This window comes from Salminus brasiliensis, chromosome 16 (assembly GCF_030463535.1).
Source record: "Salminus brasiliensis chromosome 16, fSalBra1.hap2, whole genome shotgun sequence".
Classification (NCBI taxonomy): Eukaryota; Metazoa; Chordata; class Actinopteri; order Characiformes; family Bryconidae; genus Salminus; species Salminus brasiliensis.
Window position 1 is genome coordinate 30696522 of NC_132893.1, and position 19524 is coordinate 30716045.

Here is a 19524-nt window from a genome sequence, read left to right on the forward strand (position 1 = left end):
ATCAGCAGCAGCTCACCTGATTTACCACTATTAAGCCCTGATTTACCACCAAACCAGGTGTTGATCTGAGGAGAACTCTAAATAATACTAGACTCCATGAGAGAGGAGAACTCTGGAGATGTTCTAATGAACACAGGAATAGGAGTGTTTTACTGAGGAGATAACACTGACTGATCAGATATGGAGCCTTTAATAATTTGCGTATGTCCTTAAAACTAGGGATGCACTGATACCACTTTTTCCTTTCCGATACTGATACCAAATTTTTGAGTATCTGCGGATACAGAGTACCGATACCAGCTCTGACTGATCTACTGGATAGCTGGCTGAACATCCTGATATTTATCGTTCCGTTTTTTTAAAGAGGTTGTATAGTTTTTATCTCTGATCCCAAATAAGTCTAATATATAGTAATATAAGTCTAATATATAGTAATATAAGTCTAATATAAGTCTATATATATAATAAGGTCTAATTATCTTGAAAGAATATAAGTATAATATATGTCTTATATTATACTTATATTATATGTAATTATATTATATTATTATATATAATATATAATATAAGTAGCCGCAATGCAGAAACACAAGCAGGCAGGGAAGCATAATCTTGCTCAGCTTCACCAAACAGCTTTTAACTGGTGTTTAAAATTCGCATTTCAGAGCCGTGGAAAAACACCAGTTTAGAAATAAAAAGTGCTTCTGCAGCAAATGTCACATTCAGGTTCACGTCTCTGTGTGAAAAGCTGCTAAACGTCAGTGTGTGGTCTTTAAACAAGCTGCTGAAAGTCAGTGTTTGGTTTCAGAACCAAAAAAAAATCACATGAAAATGTCTGTTTCATGGTAAGAACTATTTATGACTGGATTTTACTGGTTATTTAAACATTAAGCAAATAAAAATCTTCTATGTAAGAAAAACAATGTAGGGCATCAGTAAGCTTCATGGTATTGCTGATACCGATACTGTGTGTAAGTGCCAGTATTGGTGCCGATATGGTTTCGGTGTCTGTGCAACACTAGTTAAAACCTTTGCGCTGTTTTTCAGTGCCGTTCATCTTCAGCTGAGATTTTGTAATTATGACAGGCCTATTATCTCCTGTGCAAAAAACTAAAGATGCTAGCTTTGGACAAATTAACCATCCCATTGCTGGTCGACAGCATTTGGTGTATCCCTATTAAACACGTGTGGATTACATTTCTGCTGATCCTATTTTACGTAATAAAGCTACCTCAAAAGGTTGTTTAAGCAAAGCCATTAGAAGAACCACTTTTGTTTCCATTAAGAATCACGTTAATAACAGAGAAAGTTGTGAAAAACCTTTTAAATTGTTTAAAACTTTCATTTTCCTCCTCAATTTTAGATTTAGCTGATTACCCAACCCACTCATTAGCACTTTCCCCCTATCACATGTAATGCTCCTGACACTGGGAGGTTGAGGACTGACACACGCCTCCTTCAGCACCTGAACACCCAGCTCTGATGCATTGGCTAGCAGACGGACGTCTGTGCCAGCCGGCATCACACGGATGAGAGATCCGGAGAGAGAGCCAGGCCAGTTGTGCTCTCTCAGGCTCTGGCTGCTGATGGCAAGCAGCATGATCTGGGATTCAAACCCAATCCTCAGACCATAGTGGCAGCGCCCTTATCCGCTGGAGCACTCAGAGCCCCAAAAAATAACTTTTACATCAATTGGATGCTCTTAAAACCTTTAAACCACCGTGTCATTCACACTCTCACATCTCTGTTACTAGCATGGTTCTTCATGGAACCAACAGTGGTTCTTCTGTGGCACCTTTTGAAGCCCGTAAAGTGTAATTCTGTGTGTGTGGTCACTTCTGTACAGGTTGAAATGCTCTGATCTGGTCTGCACCACTCTGTTGCTCAGGGGGCATTAGCTGCTGTTGTCCATGTGGTGGCAGTAGAGCCTAAGAAAGATCCGAGTCTAGCTTGAACACTTAGTGGTTTCGAGTTCAGCGCCAGGACCCTCCCCTGGGGACTGCCGAGAGAAAGGGAGAGAAACAGTCCAGACTCCAGACCTAACAAAAAAAAACATCCTCAGCCTCAAAGCATGTCACCCAGCCAGCTGGCAGCCTGCCCCTGCCTGGGCTGTTCCCACAGGGAGGGAGGGAGGGAGAGCGAGCGAGTGAGTGAGTGAGTGAGTGAGCGAGGCTGTGTGAGAAAAAGAAATATGTACATGTGGGTGCCAGTGCATGTTTTTGGAGTTTTGCACCTCGGGCGTTTGCTCATGCCTTAGTCATCTCCATCCAGAGCAGTTCAGTCATTCAGCTTGACCAGAGTGCCACCCGGTGTCCCTTTCCTCTCCTTCGACGTCCAGCTCTCAGATATCAGCGGTGAAGGCCGCTGTAAATCTGTGGCTTTTTCAGTGTTGAAACATCAGACAGGTTCTGGGGAGAAAAACGCAGAGTGAAATATTTCTCTTTTGTCAGCGTGAATGTAGCAGTCTTCAGAAAGCTCGCAGGGAAGCGCGTGAGAACCCGAAAGGCCCGGTCGCTGGTGTGCGTTCCGCAGCCGAGCAGGATTGGATATATTGGGAGCAGATGCCAGAACTGAAAAAAGAAAGTGTGGAATGGGGGGAAAAAAGAGGCGCTTTGGGTTTTGCAGTTTCGGGTCATTTATCAAACACAGCTGAAGCATCGACACTTTCAGCACAGGCTGACTACCTTCCTAGACTTCAGGCCTGGAGGGAAATGGCTGTTTTATGGCCAAGTTAAACTTCAAACCTTAAAGTTACAGTGTGAGGAACCTCCTGCATACAGTGAAAAAACATCAAGACTAAACCTTGCCAGAGAACACCTAGACTGAGACCAGGACTTCTGGAACAATGTGCTTTGGACAGATGCAGTGTGCAAGGCTTTCCTCCTTGCGCACCTTCCACTAAAATCAAACATGTCTGGTCTCTTTCTGATGGTAGATGCTGTCCTTTAACAGTCCTTCAACTGTGGCGAGAGCTACCTGTAGATCCCATGACAACATTTTAGTCTTGTTGGAGGCTTCTTTACACATCTTGTGAGCTTGCTAAGATCAATGGAAGACAAGCATCCAGGCTTTTGTCTTTCCTGCACGAAACGAGTGGTGAAACGAACTTCCCCTGGGTGTCTGAACAGCAGAGTCAAACTCAGACTGAAGAGCCACGTCTTCCGAGAGTACCTGGTTGAAGTGTACAGTATTATGGTCTCCATATTGACTTGTGTTCAGTAGTGTCTAGGCTTAGAGGGATCTTTGAATTTTGCATAAGGGCATCTGCTAAATGCTCCTCTGACTCCTCTGCATCTACACCCTTCTTTCTGAAGGCCTCAGAGAGCTCTTTGGATCTGGCCATGGTGGTGATCTTCTTCACCACTCACTTTAACTTCAATCAGGAGCAGACCAGACTAAACGTCTGAGGTTTAAATAAGACTGTCTCCTCCAGAATCCTCTCTGACCATGCTCTGATCATCTGCAGCTGATGTGGAGCACCTGATTCTAATTTTACACATTTTAGGTTTAGGTAGATTACCTCCAGCACTTGGTATTGCTTAAGCGAAGATCAAATGTCTAGATAGTTAAATTTCCTTTAAATAATCCTAATTTTTGCACCATTATTGTATAAGCCTAATAGGCCCTATAATAGAACCCTGAGGGACTCCACATTTTTAAAGCCAGTTACCAGAGAATTCACTGTAGTTAATGCGTAAAAGGTTTTTATGAATTACTGAACAATATGTAGAGATCCTGTTTACAGCTGGTCACTTTATTTTTACTAGTATCTGGATTGGATCCTGGTCGGATTTTAACCACATGCATTTACATTCTGTAGTGAAATGCATCAGACTGAAATCTTCTAGGCCTTCATTAGCCTGGGTTTCAGGCTTTTTTTTGCTAATGATGAACATTTTCTTTTCTTTTAAAGGCTATTGAAACAGTGTGTTAATAGAGCACCACCTCCTGGAGAAGAATGAGCCTGTCTGCACAATCTGAGGGTAAGATTTAAACTTCCAATGGCTTTTAAAGAGGAATTCCACCAGTTTTCAATATATGGTTTTGTCAGTAAATATTTCAAACGTAATATTACTATTATTACTGTTCTCTTATGACTTGTGTCTCACCAATAGACTATGAAGCTTTCTGATGTCTTGTAAACTTGATCAAATCGAATGTCGTTACATTGGCTGCTCTGAATATGCAGGTTTGTTACGTAGAGGTGGGCAATGTGACCGTACTTTACATTATTTTATGGAATTGGGATCATTTGTGGTATCATGGTGCCCAATATGCTTCTATGAGAACCTCATGGATATCGTCAGTGCTTAAAAAAGCTCAGACCAACCACACATACCATTAGTCCTGTTTAATTGAACAGAGTACTGAGTAAATATCACTGTCCCCATTGCACCCATGGCTGACACAGATGTGCAAATGCGCTAGTGTCTAGTCCCTGTAGAATAGGACTCTCTGGAGCAGATCAGCACAAACCTGTTGGCTCCATGTCTAATGCCAGGCATAGGCTGGAGGGTTTTAAAGCCCCCCAGCATTGAGCTGTGAAGCTGTAGAAGAACTGTGTTCAATAGAATAATGGTTGGTGCTCCATCCAAAACATTTGTATAGGATGTTTTGGGGTGGGGAGTCATCCAGTATCCTGACCTCACTAATGTCGCTCTTGTTACTGAATGCAGTCAAATCCTCACAGCAATGCTCCTTCAAAATCTAGGAGAAAGTCTTCTTCCCTGAACAGAAGAGACAGTTACTCCAATAAAAGCAGGATACACTCTTGTTAACTTTTTAATACCTTACAGATTTCAGAAGAAATTATGTATGTGGTGTCCCAATACTTTTGTCCGTCTAGTGTATGTCTCTATGGCATCTCTCAATGAACCCTTTGTAGCACCTTAATTTATTTATTTTTACATTTTGCGAGCGGCAGGGGCCTCTCAGAGCTCTACAGCGCCTCTAAGGTTTAGAAAGTGGTGTAGTGTCCACTTGGCATTGGTCAGAGCTTTGTTTAGGCCGTTGTGTTGTTATGGGCTGGTCGACAATAGGCCTAGAGGATGATATGGACTTCTTTAAGTGCTCACTCGTCCCCTCCAATAACTCTCCCTCTTCCCATTAACTAGCCACATAGCCCACATTCCACTGTCTCCTTCCGTCCGGCTTTCCCCACTGTGAGTGTGTATGTGTGTGAGTGTGTGTGTGTAAAGGAATGGGGCAGCAGTGAGGACAAAGGAAAGAGAATGTTAAGTGTGTATTGCTCGACTGTGTAACTCGCCACATGGGAGGCCATGGGAGGTTAGCTAATGGGAAAAGACTGTGAAGTGTTTAAAGTGGTAGTGTGGCTGAGAAGCTCTGGTTTACCCCTGTTTTGGTCCATGTTTGTAGATAACGATCAGTCATACAGCGCCAGAAACTGCACACACTAGTCTATTAGAGATTACTGAGCACCTCCACAGGGTTTGAGGCGAGTCATTTGGGCCTGCACAGTGATAAGGAACCAAACTTCACACACCAGACATGTCTAATCGACCACATTTGGGTTAAGTGGAAGATTAAATGGGAATGTTTGATCCCAGAGAAGGCACCTATTGCAGCCTGTTTTGCTGTGAACTGTGTGTAGCAACATGCAGGGCTGCGTTTGCCTGCCTTGTCACGCACTTTTGGACGTCGCAGTCTGACTGTGAGATTATTTTGTTTGTGTAAGCTTTCTGCAGTGACATGCATAGCTCTAAGTATGACTGTTTAGTCATATAGGGCAATGTACTGTTGCACAACTCAGTAGTTGCCCTGCCTCACAGACGTTTGGGGATATCCAGCTTTTCAGACCATTGGTTGATTTGCAATACCAGAGCATACTAAACTGAAAGCTGGTGTAACCGTAACCCTGACTGATGCCTTTTGTTCTTAATTGTTTAATTGAGAATTAGTATAAAGATTTAAAAGAATTTATATGACGGCATGGTGTCCCCAAACATTTGAGGGGCCAGTGTGATAGGTGAGTAATGTGTAGTGATGTGTATAACTGTGAAAGGGCCAGTAATGTGCAGGAAGCTCAAGGATTGTGCAATAATGTGTTGAGTCAGCAATGTGTTAAATTAGCAGTGTGCTGTAATGTTTAGAGTCAGTAATGTGCAGTAATACACTGTAATATGTTAAATCAGCAGTGTGCAGTTGTGTGGAGTCAGTAATGTGCAGTTATGTGTAGAGTCAGTAATGTGCAGTTATGTGTAGAGTCAGTAATGTGCAGTTATGTGCAGAGTCAGTAATGTGCAGTTATGTGTAGAGTCAGTAATGTGCAGTTATGTGTAGAGTCAGTAATGTGCAATAATGTGCAGAGTCAATAATGTGCAGAGTCAGTAATGTGCAATAATGTGCAGAGTCAGTAATGTGCAGTTATGTGCAGAGTCAGTTATGTGCAGAGTCAGTAATGTGCAGTTATGTGCAGAGTCAGTAATGTGCAGTTATGTGCAGAGTCAGTAATGTGCAATATGTGCAGAGTCAGTAATGTGCAGTTATGTGCAGAGTCAGTAATGTGCAGTTATGTGCAGAGTCAGTAATGTGCAATAATGTGTAGAGTCAGTAATGTGCAGTTATGTGCAGAGTCAGTAATGTGTAGTCAATAATGTGCAGTAAAACACAGTAGTATTTTAAATCAGCAGTGTGCAGTTGTGCAGAGTCAGTAATGTGCAATAATGTGTAGAGTCAGTAATGTGCAGTTATGTGTAGAGTCAGTAATGTGCAGTAATATGTAGAGTCAGTAATACACTGTAATATGTTAAATCAGCAGTGTGCAGTTGTGCAGAGTCAGTAATGTGCAATAATCTGCAGAGTCAATAATGTGCAGAGTCAGTGATGTGCAGTTATGTCTACAGTTAGTAATGTGTAGTCAGTTATGTGCAGTCAGTAATGGTCAGTTATGTGTAGAGTCAGTAATGGTCAGTTATGTGTAGAGTCAGTAATGTGTAGTCAATAATGTGCAGTAAAACCCAGTAGTATGTTAAATCAGCAGTGTGCAGTTGTGCAGAGTCAGCAGTGTGTAGTCATGTGTAGAGTCAGTAATGGTCAGTAATGTTCAGTAATGTGCAATATTGACTCGTGTATATATATATATATATATATATATATATATATATATATATATATATATATATATATATATATATATATATATATATATACAGTGATATGCAGTAACATACAATGATGTGCAGTGATCTACAGTAATATACAGTAATATACAGTGATATGCAGTAATATGCAGTAGTTTACAGTAATGTATTTGCATAGTAATCTTCAGTAATATGCAGAAATCACAGTAATGTGCAATAATATGCAGGAATTTGCAGTAATATTCAGTAAAATGCAGTGATTTGCAGTAATATGCAGAAATATACAGTATTTTGCAGTAATATGATGGAATCTCCAGTCGTTTACAGTAATGTATTTGCACAGTAATATGCGGTAATCTCAGTAATATGCAGCAATATAGTGATTTGCATCAATATACTGTAATATGCAGCAGCACTATGCAGTAATATACAGTAATGTGCAGTAATACGCTGAAATGTCCAGTAATATGCAGTAAAGTAAGGACACGGTAATCTACAGTAATATGCAGTAATAATCAATAATGTGCAGTAATGTGTTATTGGCTCAGTAGCGTGCTGTTTTCTGGATGATCCGTGCCGAGTAACAGGCGGTTCTGCAGCGTGACCGGCTCAGCGGCTGATGTGTGGACAGAGAAAAGCCCTTTGCTCCGCTTTCCCAGGCTGCCTCTCAGGAAAGGCTGGATTTTTTACACCGTAACCACCGCGTTGCCCTTTCCGGGGGAAATCCGAGACAAACACAGACGGGGGGAACCGGCCCTGGGAAGAAAGAGAGAGAGAGAGAAAGAGAGAGAGGGACGGAGAGAGGGGGAGGGAGGAGGGGGAGAGAGAAGGAGATGAGGTGTTGGCCACACAGCATGAGCGGAGCAGTTGCTTTTAGTTGGACTCAAAGGAACATATACTTCCCCTCCGTTCCTCCATTGTTAACCGCCTTTTTAGAGCGCCCCCTCCTCCCCCACCTCCTCCTCGAGAAAATGTCTCATCTTCTCGCAGCATTGTAGCTGAAATCGTTCCCAAAAACACAAAGGCCCAGCACCTCTTCAGCAACAATAGCCCACCCCCTCCCTCCCTCCTGTCCCTCGTACGCATATTAAATGGTAATTTTGTGACCCTCTTTTGCTCAATTCAGATGCGGTGTGAAGTTTCCGTGTGTAATAATGATTGGGGCGGGGGGTCGGAAACAGAAAGCATCAAAAGCTGCAAGAATATCCCGTAGTTCAAAGGGAAAAATGGCGTTTTTAGTCAACTACTCTGTTCTCTACTCTCTCTGGGATCTCTCTGAGGGTTCCTGATGCTTGTTCACGAGACACGATCAGGGCCCGATTTTTTTAAAGGAGTAGTTGGGTGGAAAATCTAATTAACATGATTGATCACGGACCCAGATGCAGTCAGACCGCCAAGATGTGTTCGGTATCTGATGTGTGCTTCCTTAGTTTATAATGGGAGATGCTAGGCTAATGTTGCTAACAGACACTGGACTTGGACTGTCACCAATCTCATCTTTGTGAATACACGCACAGTGTTGAAATGCTCTGGAAATTAATGATTGATTTAGTCAAATGAAACAGAGCTTTATTATTATTTAATATTTTATATATATATATATATATATATATATATATATATATATATATATATATATATATATAAAAATCAGTTTAATCTGAAACTGGAACTCAATTCAGAGAAATGTATGTTTAATAGACCTAGTGTAAAAATATACTGTATATTTACTGTATATATATATATATATATATATATATATATATATATATATATATATGTATATACTGTACATGGACTATACACACTTCTATTCTTTAAAGGCTCCCTCACTCTTCATTTTCTGTCTTCTGTCTTTTTAATTATTATTAATTTTATTATTATTTTATTTACTTTATTTTATTTTATGGTTTTAAAATGCTTTTTATTTGACTATTTTACTTGCTTTTACTGTTTTTAAGTTTTTATATTGTTTTCCTTGTTTAAAAAAAGTTATTAAATAACTAATAACTCATTATTAATTTCTTAGTTACTCACCAGAAGCCCCCACAATATCCACTGCTTTCTTCCTGCGTGAACTGTTCAGATGAATGTTGGATATAGGCCACATTAAAAAGATATGTGGGATATGAGGCCTCTTTGAGCCTCTTTAACTGCTATTTGAACATGGCCTAAGGCCAGTGTTGGCAGTGTTAGCCTAGCATCTCCAGTATTAAGCTATATACGCCGGCTACAGATGTTGAACATGTCTTGGCTAATCGACAGCATTTGGGATTAGTAAAAAAAAGAAATAATAATGAAAATAAATAAATAATCAGGTTTGTTGAAAAACTAATGTTTTGGACTACACCTAATTAAAAAGGACTAAGAATGCTCTTATTAATGCCATGTCATTGTTCTTTAAGTACTAACAGAAGAGATAAGATAAGATAAGATAGTCCTTTATTAGTCCCGCAGTGGGGAAATTCACAGTGTAACAGCAGAAAGGGATAGCAGGACACTCAGTTACAAAAATTTAGATAAATAAATAATTTACACTATATACACACAATATAGATAAGAATTAAAAAAGCAATAAACAATATTATTTGAATCTGCTACACTCAGAAAAGCGACTTGCTGATGACTTAAAAATGGCCTAATGATCCCAGAGTCAGTAAATGTAAATTATATATATAATGATTGCATAATGTATCATGGTAATGCTAAAATATACATATTGCCTACTTCTAATGCCAAGTTATTGAGGACCGTTTTGCTGTTCAGTGCAGCTATAATCTGTGACAATTATGTTGTTTGTCAACCATAGCCTACTGTTAGCCAACTTGACGCAGTATGTAGTAAACGCTGGTGTATTTAACACTGGTGCTCTATTTTGCCACCATGTTGTGCAAAGCTTAACAGCAGTAAAATGATGAAAACACATATATGTCCTGTGGGTTATTGCCTGGTTTAAAGCATCCGGTCAGACAAAAATGACCATATTTAGAGAACATACTCTGTTCTGACATAGAAAAGTGACCTAGTGCTTCCATATTGTAGAACAATACGCAGGAAACGTATGAAGAGGAAGGAAAAGTGTAATGATAATTAAGAGCGGAAAGAAAGCAGGAAAGGGGATGAGGATGGTGAGTTGAGTGTGTGTGTGTGTTGGGTGACAGGTGGGGGGGTGAAAAGAGTGTGTTTCTGACTCTATCGTGTGTGTGTGTGCTCTGTGTGTATCCCCAGGTGTTGACCCTGCCACCCTGCGAGAGCAGCTTTTTGACCTGTGGATGAGGAAGGAGCTGGAGGCGGTAAGACACTGCTGTATTCCCACCCTCCCTCAAGAGCAGCCCATAGAAAAGACCACTGTCGGAGGCGAACTGCTGCTGTGTAGGAAGAATGTGTAGGGTTGGGCAGTGTGATGTTATTGCAGTCAATTAGGCCACTGTGTACTTTTTTTCCCCGCCACTGCAGCAAGCAGTGTACAGTAACTGAACTGACCCACTGAACCACTTTAGATTTCATAAAGACCCAGATTTGTAATGAACATCAACTTTAAAAGGTCTTCACACTTCACCTCTCTGGTGTTCTACTGTACACATGGTCTGCTATGGATCCAAAAGTGGTTCTTCTATGGCCTCGCTCAAAGTGTAACAAGTAGCTGAGTCATTTTTAATTATAACTAAGCTCTGCACATGTGGCATATACCCCCGTTCATATGCAGTGTGAAGAGAATCATATGGAAGAGAATGCGTATGGGTGGGTAATCAGCGATCTGAAATGGGGGAGCAAACGGGTCAACAAATCTGGGGGAAAAAAAGAAAATATTGGTCTGGACAAGCTGGTCATTTTACTCTCTACTGCAGAGCAAATCTCATTGGCTAGAATATCTTCAAGTTACCCCCCTGAATTCTTAAAAAATAAATAAATAAATAAATAAAAAAAGCTTTTGCCATTTTTACTTTAGAATCTGGTAGTTGTTATTCACATTGTACCAAAATTTATTGGTTAATGGACCAATTGCAATGCTCCAAAATGACATGTATAATAATAATATAGATTGTGTGTGTGTGTGTGTATATATGTATATACATATGGACATCAAGTGCAAAAACCTACATTACCTACACCACATATCAAGACATTCTGACACAATATAAAGAACAGATTCACATCATGCTAAATGGAGATATAGTGTATATACACACACACACACACACACACACACACGCACACACACTGTTTATATCCATTCATCATGATGTGAGTCTGCCAGTTTTTTTTTTATTGTTCCAGAGGCATATCAGTTTTTACACTGATGTCCATTGAAAGCTACGGTCTCTTTCTTCTGTAAATTTCCATTTTTAAAATAGAACATTTGCGTGACTGTAGCAATGCATAAAAAAAAATAATAAAAAAATACATGTTAAAAAAAAAAGATAACATATATGTATAAACACACACGAGGAAAAACTTTTAACTTGCAAATAACGTCAGTTCACAATACAAAGAACAACTGGAAGATTCACATCAGGATGAAAGGAGATACAAGGTTTTAGCGTCATATATACACACATACGTACACTGTTAATATCCATTAATTTTTTGTTTACACTGAGGTACATTTTCCCTTCTCCTGTAAATTTCTGTCAATTCCTTGTAAATGTTGCATGACCATGACGATGCATCTGCTAACAGAAATAATTAAATAAATCTTCCGAGAAGAAGCCCTAGCTGTTGTTCAAGATGACATGTTCTATTTCTCTGGTGTATTTTGTCCATTTTTTCGAGCGAGTTATATTCATGCCATTTCACCCAGCCTTAGGCCTGTGATTCATCTTCAGAAGTCACTGAGGGAGAGATTGTAAGGTGTGCTGCTGAATGGCAATTACATTCCTGCTGCCCTCAAAGAGCAAGCTTATCTGATGTTCAGTTCAGGAATGCAGGTGGGGCAGAGGTGTAAGAAAGCCACACGCAGTGCCGTGAGGTGGAGGGACTGGGACTCTGAACCTACATGAATGTACATGTTTAGAGTCCTCTGATATGCAGTGTTGATTATGTGATGGTATAGATGAAAGTAAGCCCGATTAAGTGTCCCACCGGACTGATGAGGTCATTCTCATCACTGGGTTTGGGGAACGCTTACTTCCAGCCTCAGGGACCTGTAGTGTGGCACCACAAGGTGTTGTGTGCTAGAATTGAAATCACAAAGGGTTAAGTGAGTCAGGGCTGTGAGCTTGTTTAGCTGGGAAAAGATGTAAAGTCATGGTTTGATGTTAAAGAAATATGGTCCACTGGGCTAGACGTGATAGCTGTCTGAGGGAATCTCTATGGGGCCTCACTGAAGGTACAAGGCTAATGTTGCTAACATGTAATGGAAACTTATGGCCACCAGTTAGCATTGTGCTCAGTGCGTTCCTAAATCATCATTCATATTACAGTGCATTGTTGTTAGTGGTGGACAATCACATATTAAACATATGTCTTTTTCTCCCCCCACCAGCTGAGGCAGCTGACTACGTCCGGATTCCCCCGGCTGCAGGAACCCCTGACCGGGCTTCTGACCATCCTAGAGGGCTGCCCTGGCATCCAGAAGGGCAAGTCCTCCACCTTGGGTCAGTTAATCCTTGCGGAGTTTGTGCGCTGGAGGCGGAGCCACCCGCTGGTGAGTGTGAAGAGTTTGGAGAAGGAAGAGAAGCTAAAGCTGCAGCTCCGTGCCCTGAACCTCATCACGGCCTCCCAGCCCGGGTACATCGACACCCTGCTGGAGGTCTATGAGCTGGGCACCCTGGAGACAAGCCGCCTTTTAGAGCATGTGGCCTACCTGCAGAACAGCTGCTGTTACCGAGAGGTACATACACACAGCATTAATGCAATTGCAGTATACATACACCATGTGTCCAAATGTTTGTGGACAGCGGAACACGCTTGGAGGAGAACACACAAACTGGCATTTTTTTCACACCAGCTTATACTGAGTGGCATTGTGCTGAGTGATGGGGAAGAGACTTGTTGGGGATTGAACTGCTGGTCTCAAGATGATGGGGGCAACATTTAAATAGCATAGCACAGTTTTGGTGTAGTAGTGTGGAACTGAAGTTTGAGTAATCGGTTTGTTTTCCTGGCAGGCTGCATTGCTCAGCATGAAGGTAGAGCTTCAGAAAGAGCTGGACATGGAACAGGTCTGTAAACCCATAAGAACAGACAGTTGTAACTACAATACCTGCAATTCTCCAAGATTTTCTTTTACACTTCATCCTCCACCTCTGCTTCTGCCTCTGCTGCAGATGTGCGTGCCTCTCATCCTCCTGGACAAGCTGCCGCTGGCCGAGTCATATGTACGCGATCACCCTGAGCTGCAGGAACGGCTGGTGAAACTGCTGGACTCGTGGTGCAGCCCCAACTTCAACCTGGATGAATTGCGCAGGTGACAATACTATGTGCTACAACTGGAACATCTGGAATCTCGGTTTTTAACAGTATAAACCCAGTTTTGTTCTATTTTCTGCAGTTTAATTCTGGTGCAACATTGCATATGTAATATTATTAGTATACTAAGCACAAATGGTTCTATATAGTGCAGAAAAATAGCAGTGTAAGGTTTTCTAAAGAACCATATACCAGGTTTCCTTTGGGTTTTCAAGACAAATGACCATTCAAGCCTTCAGATGGTGATGGTTGTATATAAAACCACTGACGTTACAGAAGAACCCTTGAAGAACCTCCTTTTTTTAGTGTGTTATATAAAGTTAAAAAAAAGGTTGTAAGAGAATGTTGAATGCTGTAAACCATCAGGAATTAAGCTATACATTTGACATCCTAAGCACTTTATTACAGTTATTAAATAGTATAATATGTCAAAGAAAGCATTTATTGAGCATTTTAAGTTGGTTTTGATGTAAAAATTTTATGTAAAAAAAAGTATGTGACTTTGGTTGGGGTTTCTGTCCTGGCTCCGAAGTGGTGGAATGAACTTCCCCTGGGTGTCCAAACAGGAGAGTCGCTGGCTGTCTTCAAACGCAGACTGAAGACCCTCCTCCTCCAGTTCCTGGAGCGAAGTGTAGTGTTGGGTATTATGGTCTCCATACTGGCTTCTGTATTTAGCCGTATCTAAGCTTAGAGGGATCTGTTGGATCCTAGTCTTTACAAACTAGCTAAGGGTATTTTCTGAGTAAACAGTGAAGCACTTTTGTAAGTCACTCTGGATAAGAGCGTCTGCTTAATGCTCAGTGTGGATGTAAATGTGAAACATGCTCAGACGTGATGTTACAAGCCTATTTACCACTCCGTTATTTTGCCTCCGTATGAAACGGAAGGATGAGCTCTGCTGTGATCAGCTGGTTTACGGCACTGCCGACGGCTCACAGAAGCCACGTATTATAGCAGTTATAGTAGTTTTAATACTGTAACAAAAACACTGTAATTATTCCCAAGTCTTACCGGAAATGCCACTGTCTTCTCCTTGTGTCCTCTCCGCATGATGTGCTCTTAGCATGCTGAAGAGACTGTAGCTGGGTTTGCTTTTAGTCTAGCCCACACTTGCGTCCCCAGGTTTGACTTTCTTTAGTCTGATAATAAATACATAAATAAATAAGCCGGTGTTTCCCGTTCTCGTTTACTCCAGCGTGGTTCAGCTGAGGTAGTCCAGCTTGTTTTTGAGGAAGCGGACAATGGATAGAGGAGATGTTACATCACAGTCTTAACTCGTTATACTTACACCAGCAAAGGTTACATAAACTTCGCCCGCTCTAGTCAAAGTTGGAGAAACCGTAAAACATGATGATGACTTCAGGAGAGCAAGGTGTTGCTGATGCTGGAGAGCAGCTCATCACCTCCAGACTCTGCTGGTTATGCAAATGGTAAAAGCTAGCATTAGCTTTTAGCCTAGCATGAATGCCTTTTTGTGCTCCCCAGATTTTGCTTTGTTGCATGCTGAGTTTGAGCTCCCCTTCTGCGAATGCTGGCACGGGAAAAGCTGAGGCCACTAGGCCTGGTTCCTGTAGCAGCCTCTTTTTGCATAACCAGCAGAGTCTGGAGGTGATGAGCTTTCCAGCATCAGCAACACCACGTTCACCTGAAGTCACCAACATGTTTTACTGTTTCTCCATCTTTGACCAGAGCGGGCTGGGTTTATGTAACCTTTGTGGGTGTAAGTATAACAAGTCGAGACTGTGATGTAACAGTTTGTGGGTTTGGGAATTGGCCGTTTTACAGCTGAGGAATGTTCTGAGTGACGATCTGAGTTTTATTCATTGTTTTTATGTTTCTCTCTTATTGATTTTGTTGCAGGCAGTATCCTCACGTGTCCCTCTCCAAGCACCAGACGGACCAAATTCAGCCCAAACTGCTTAGCAGGCATGTCTTCCGGCTCATGGACAAATTCAACATCGATCCAGGTGTGAATGTGTATTTGTGAATATACAAGTGCGGCCATATGTGACCATGTGTGACTATCTAAATGTACAAATATGCTGCCTGTGATGTACACACACTGTTCACACACACACATTCTGTACCTTGTGTGTTTCTTGTGGTATGTTTATTTCAGGCTTGTGTGTGAACTCTGTCCACAAGAGGAAGCTAGACTCCCTGAGGTTTCTCATGTACAAGAGGTTCAGGGAGGTAAGCGGAGACCAGTGTTCTTTCACACTATCATGCTTGTTTACTTCAGTAACCTTTGGTATAAAGGAAGACTGCACTGCTGTAAATGGGGATGTAATGGTGTGTGTATTCATACTGAACGTCATGGTACGGACGGTGCACTGCGAAGCACACAGTCGTACAGAGGATACATAGTACATGTGACCTATAGGTGTGTGCGAAGTTGACTTGCAGCTCGTCCCTGATGACTCCAGACTCGACTCTGCAAACTGCAAACACACTCTGATAGGTTTTCGTTTAGCCGCTAGCCGCTAGCCGCTAGCCGCTTTGCAGTGTCACGCCAACTATTTATAATTCTTTACCATCTCCTCCCCCCTAGCTTACACTGGCTTGAAATGCACTTCATGCCCAAATGTTTGTGGACACTTCTCCCAATTAATGCATTCAGTTACTTTAAGTTTTGCCATGCTGAAACATGACTTTTGTGTACCGTGATAAACACCTGATAAATGACACTGGTAAATACTGCACCTGTTTTTGGAGCTGTCGAGTGGCGCTGAGGAATTACACAAACACACAACATCCCTCGTCTGTCACCAGTAGTCTGCTGATAATAATTGTGTCTATATGTGAAAGGATTTCCTACTGATGTATGGTTCTTCAGTCTTGTATAGGCATGTTGCTCTATCACATACCTGATCTGACTGCTGCCAGGTCTTTGTATTTTTGCTGGTTTTATCTTTCAGAAAGGAATGACTGAGGAGAACTGGAGGGACCATGTCCAGGTAGGCCATTTGTCTTGGTGTTTGTGTGTGTGTGTGTGTTTGTTGGGAATGGAGATAATATGTTAGACTAGTCGACTCGGGTAGTTTACAGACAGCACAATTTATTTTTTTCAAAAGAAATCACAGGTGTCTTAAAGAAGAAATAGTTTTTCATACTCATATTTATTTATTTATTTATTTATTTATTAATTATTACGATCAAAATGAAATTTCCCTATTTTCCTTAACTATTCTGAAGAAAACGTATGACCCCCCTCCATTTTTATCTAATTTCTCTCCCCAATTTAAGCCAATTACCCAACCCACTTGTTAGTTCTCTCCCCAGTCAAAACCCCCATAAGACCTAAGATTCACTTGACTTTGTGCTCTCAGATATGAGGCTTTATCCTGTAAAATTGGTGTGATGTGAGCCTCAGTTAGCTGGAACACGGCCCGCTAGCTAACTTATCTACATCTAGACAGCCGGCTACGAGTCCAAACGCAGCAAAATCGGTCTCTCATTTCTCCTTTCTGTTCCTCCCAACACCAGTCGCTCGACCTTGCGGTCAGACACGAGTTTTTATGGTCAGCAGTTTTTATGGTCGGTAGGTCAGCAGTTTGTCGGCAGCAGCTGCTCTGGGCTGTCTGATACTCGATGTAGCTGCAGCCGACCTAGTTAAGCAAAGGCTAGCTTAGAGAGTGAGCTACAGATCCACAGAGAAAACGTTTAATTCAGCTTTCTGGCCTTTCAACAGCAGTCGCTCGATCAGTAGTCACCAGTCGCTCGAGTCATTCTCGTCTAGACGTTTATTAGAGGTGTTTCAGTCTATCTTCTCTCTCCTGAATCAGAGCAGTGGAATACTTGTAATGGTCAGTTTGACAGATTTCAGTTTTAAAATAAGGCAGGATGAGCATGTACAGAAGCCACGGAAGCATTTATTTATGTGTGTTTGTGTGTGTGTGTGTTTGAACACATTCAGGTCACAGTGGAGGGCAGTGTGGAGCTCCAGGTTGTGTTGGTGGAGCTGCTGGTTCATTACTGTGGGCTCCAGGTGGCTGCGCAGTGGGCCAAGCGCTACAATGTACCCAGAAACAGGCTCCCGTTCGGGGTTTGGGACACTATACAGAGCCTCTCCTCCACACAGCTGTGAGTCCAATGCACACAGGCTAAGTGTATAGATAAGGACACACACAGGATTACGCATCTACTGTACACCTTTACCTCAGACCCCACATTCACCCAGTGTAAATAACTGAACACACCCTTTCGCCTTTTTGTGTCCCGCAGTGAGGTGAATGACGTGATCTGTCCACTGGAGTCGTGGGTCACTCCTCAGTCTCACCAGCTGCAGTACTACCAGCTGCCTCTGGCCAGAGAGAAGGTCCACTTCGTGCAGACTTTAGAGCAGCTACAGCTGTGCAGGGAGGCTGTGTTACAGGTATGGTCTAAGTCACAGTTCAAGGCGAGTCATGGATAATGTCGAGCTTAGGATTAGGATCTGTGTAATAGGAGTGGGGTTGTGGGCTGAGGATGAAGTCAGGGTTCATTTAGTTGAGCTAACAAATGTAAATATACATGTTTCCCCCTCATTCTTCTCCCTAGCCGGGCTGCGTGGTGGGTGTGGATATGGAGTGGAGAGCAGGGTTTGGCACTGTGTTCACGCAACACGTCGCTCTCATCCAGCTGGCAGTGGAGGGACAGGTGTTTTTGTTGGACCTGTGTGCTCACAGCCTCAGCCAGCACAGTGTGACCGTGCAGTTCATCCGAACGCTGCTCACCAACAAGGACGTCCTCAAACTGGGTGAGTGATGGACCTACACCTCTGCTCTTAGCCATAAAGGGAGGCCGTTCTACTCGAGGTGGGTTTAGGTTTACAGTTGGGCTCTTGGGAAAGTTAACATGTGCAGTGTCTCACGCTCTCTCTTTTATGGGAAAGTGTAGACCAGATAGCTTTATCATAATCCAGTGTCTCTGCAAAGAGAATTAACATATGGAGGACATATTAAAGGTTGTGTTAATTCTGGATGTTCTTTTAAAGTACTTCGACGTATGTATTTGCGTGTGTGTGTGTGTGTGTGTGTGTGTGTGTGTGTAGGTTATGGGATGTCTGGGGATTTTAAGAGTCTGGTGGCCACATGGCCTGAGCTGAAGGAGGAGCCTTTGGTAGTTAAAGGAGTGTTGGACCTGCTCCACGTCCATCAACAGGTAATTTAAGATGCTCTCTTCACCGCATATTATTCACCGCATAATATGTAAAACCATCGTCGTCAATATTACCCAGCATTATCAGACAAATCATATATTTATATATTTACACACATATACTTAGTGTGGCCACTAGCATGCTCTAACAGCTGTAATGCTGACCACATCGGCTCATAGCGTAATACTGTGCTTAGTACTAATCTGGATAATGAATTAAAAGTAGGCGGAGTCAGATAGCCTGTTCCCTTTGGCATAATACAAAATGGTCCAGTTAGCTTTTATTTATTTATAGCAACATTAGAATATTTGGAAATTCGGAAGAAGCATTCCTAACACAACCTGATCAAACCCTTTTTTAAAGGGCCCATTTCCTATGCATTCAGCTGCAGCCCATTGCTGACACTGATGTGCAAGTGCAAATGCACACACACACAGCTTGTTTAGTCTTTGTGGAGAAGTACTGCCAATAGAATAGCATCTCTGGAGCAGATCAACATGGATCTAATGCCATGCGTGAGGGATTGGGCTCTAGGTGGCATAGTGATCATCCAACATTCTGATCTTACTAATGCCCTTGTCGCTGTGTTCCCATAAAATCTAGTAGAAAGCCTTTTTTTCTGGACATTAGAGACAACTCCAACAAAAGCAGGATACCCTCTTAATAATGCCCTTAAAAAAACAGTCGTCCCAATACTTTTGTATGTATAATGGACTAGTTCTTCGTGATGAATGGAGAAATGGGCCATTTGGTTTCCATGTATGGATTTGTATGGACTATTGCTCGTGCCTGATTTTGAACCTACCTGTTTTTCTAGTGGTGAACTTTCTAGAAATTCAGAGGTCATTGCTGGCAAGACCTCCAATTTCCTTC

At 41.9% G+C, this 19524-nt stretch overlaps 1 protein-coding gene across 1 annotated transcript in view; it reads left to right on the forward strand.

Annotated features, from left to right (window-relative positions):
- The window catches only part of exd3 (exonuclease 3'-5' domain containing 3), a 66243-nt gene that overhangs the window by 1689 nt on the left and 45030 nt on the right, over nt 1-19524 (forward strand). The window contains exons 2-13 of the mRNA XM_072659320.1: nt 3914-3983; nt 10329-10393; nt 12586-12933; nt 13211-13264; nt 13370-13509; nt 15372-15478; nt 15631-15704; nt 16430-16468; nt 17428-17594; nt 17736-17886; nt 18051-18249; nt 18544-18653. Coding sequence (XP_072515421.1) covers nt 3959-3983; nt 10329-10393; nt 12586-12933; nt 13211-13264; nt 13370-13509; nt 15372-15478; nt 15631-15704; nt 16430-16468; nt 17428-17594; nt 17736-17886; nt 18051-18249; nt 18544-18653 — 1479 coding nt within the window. The 5' untranslated portion in view covers nt 3914-3958. The remainder of the gene's footprint in view (nt 1-3913; nt 3984-10328; nt 10394-12585; nt 12934-13210; nt 13265-13369; nt 13510-15371; nt 15479-15630; nt 15705-16429; nt 16469-17427; nt 17595-17735; nt 17887-18050; nt 18250-18543; nt 18654-19524) is intronic.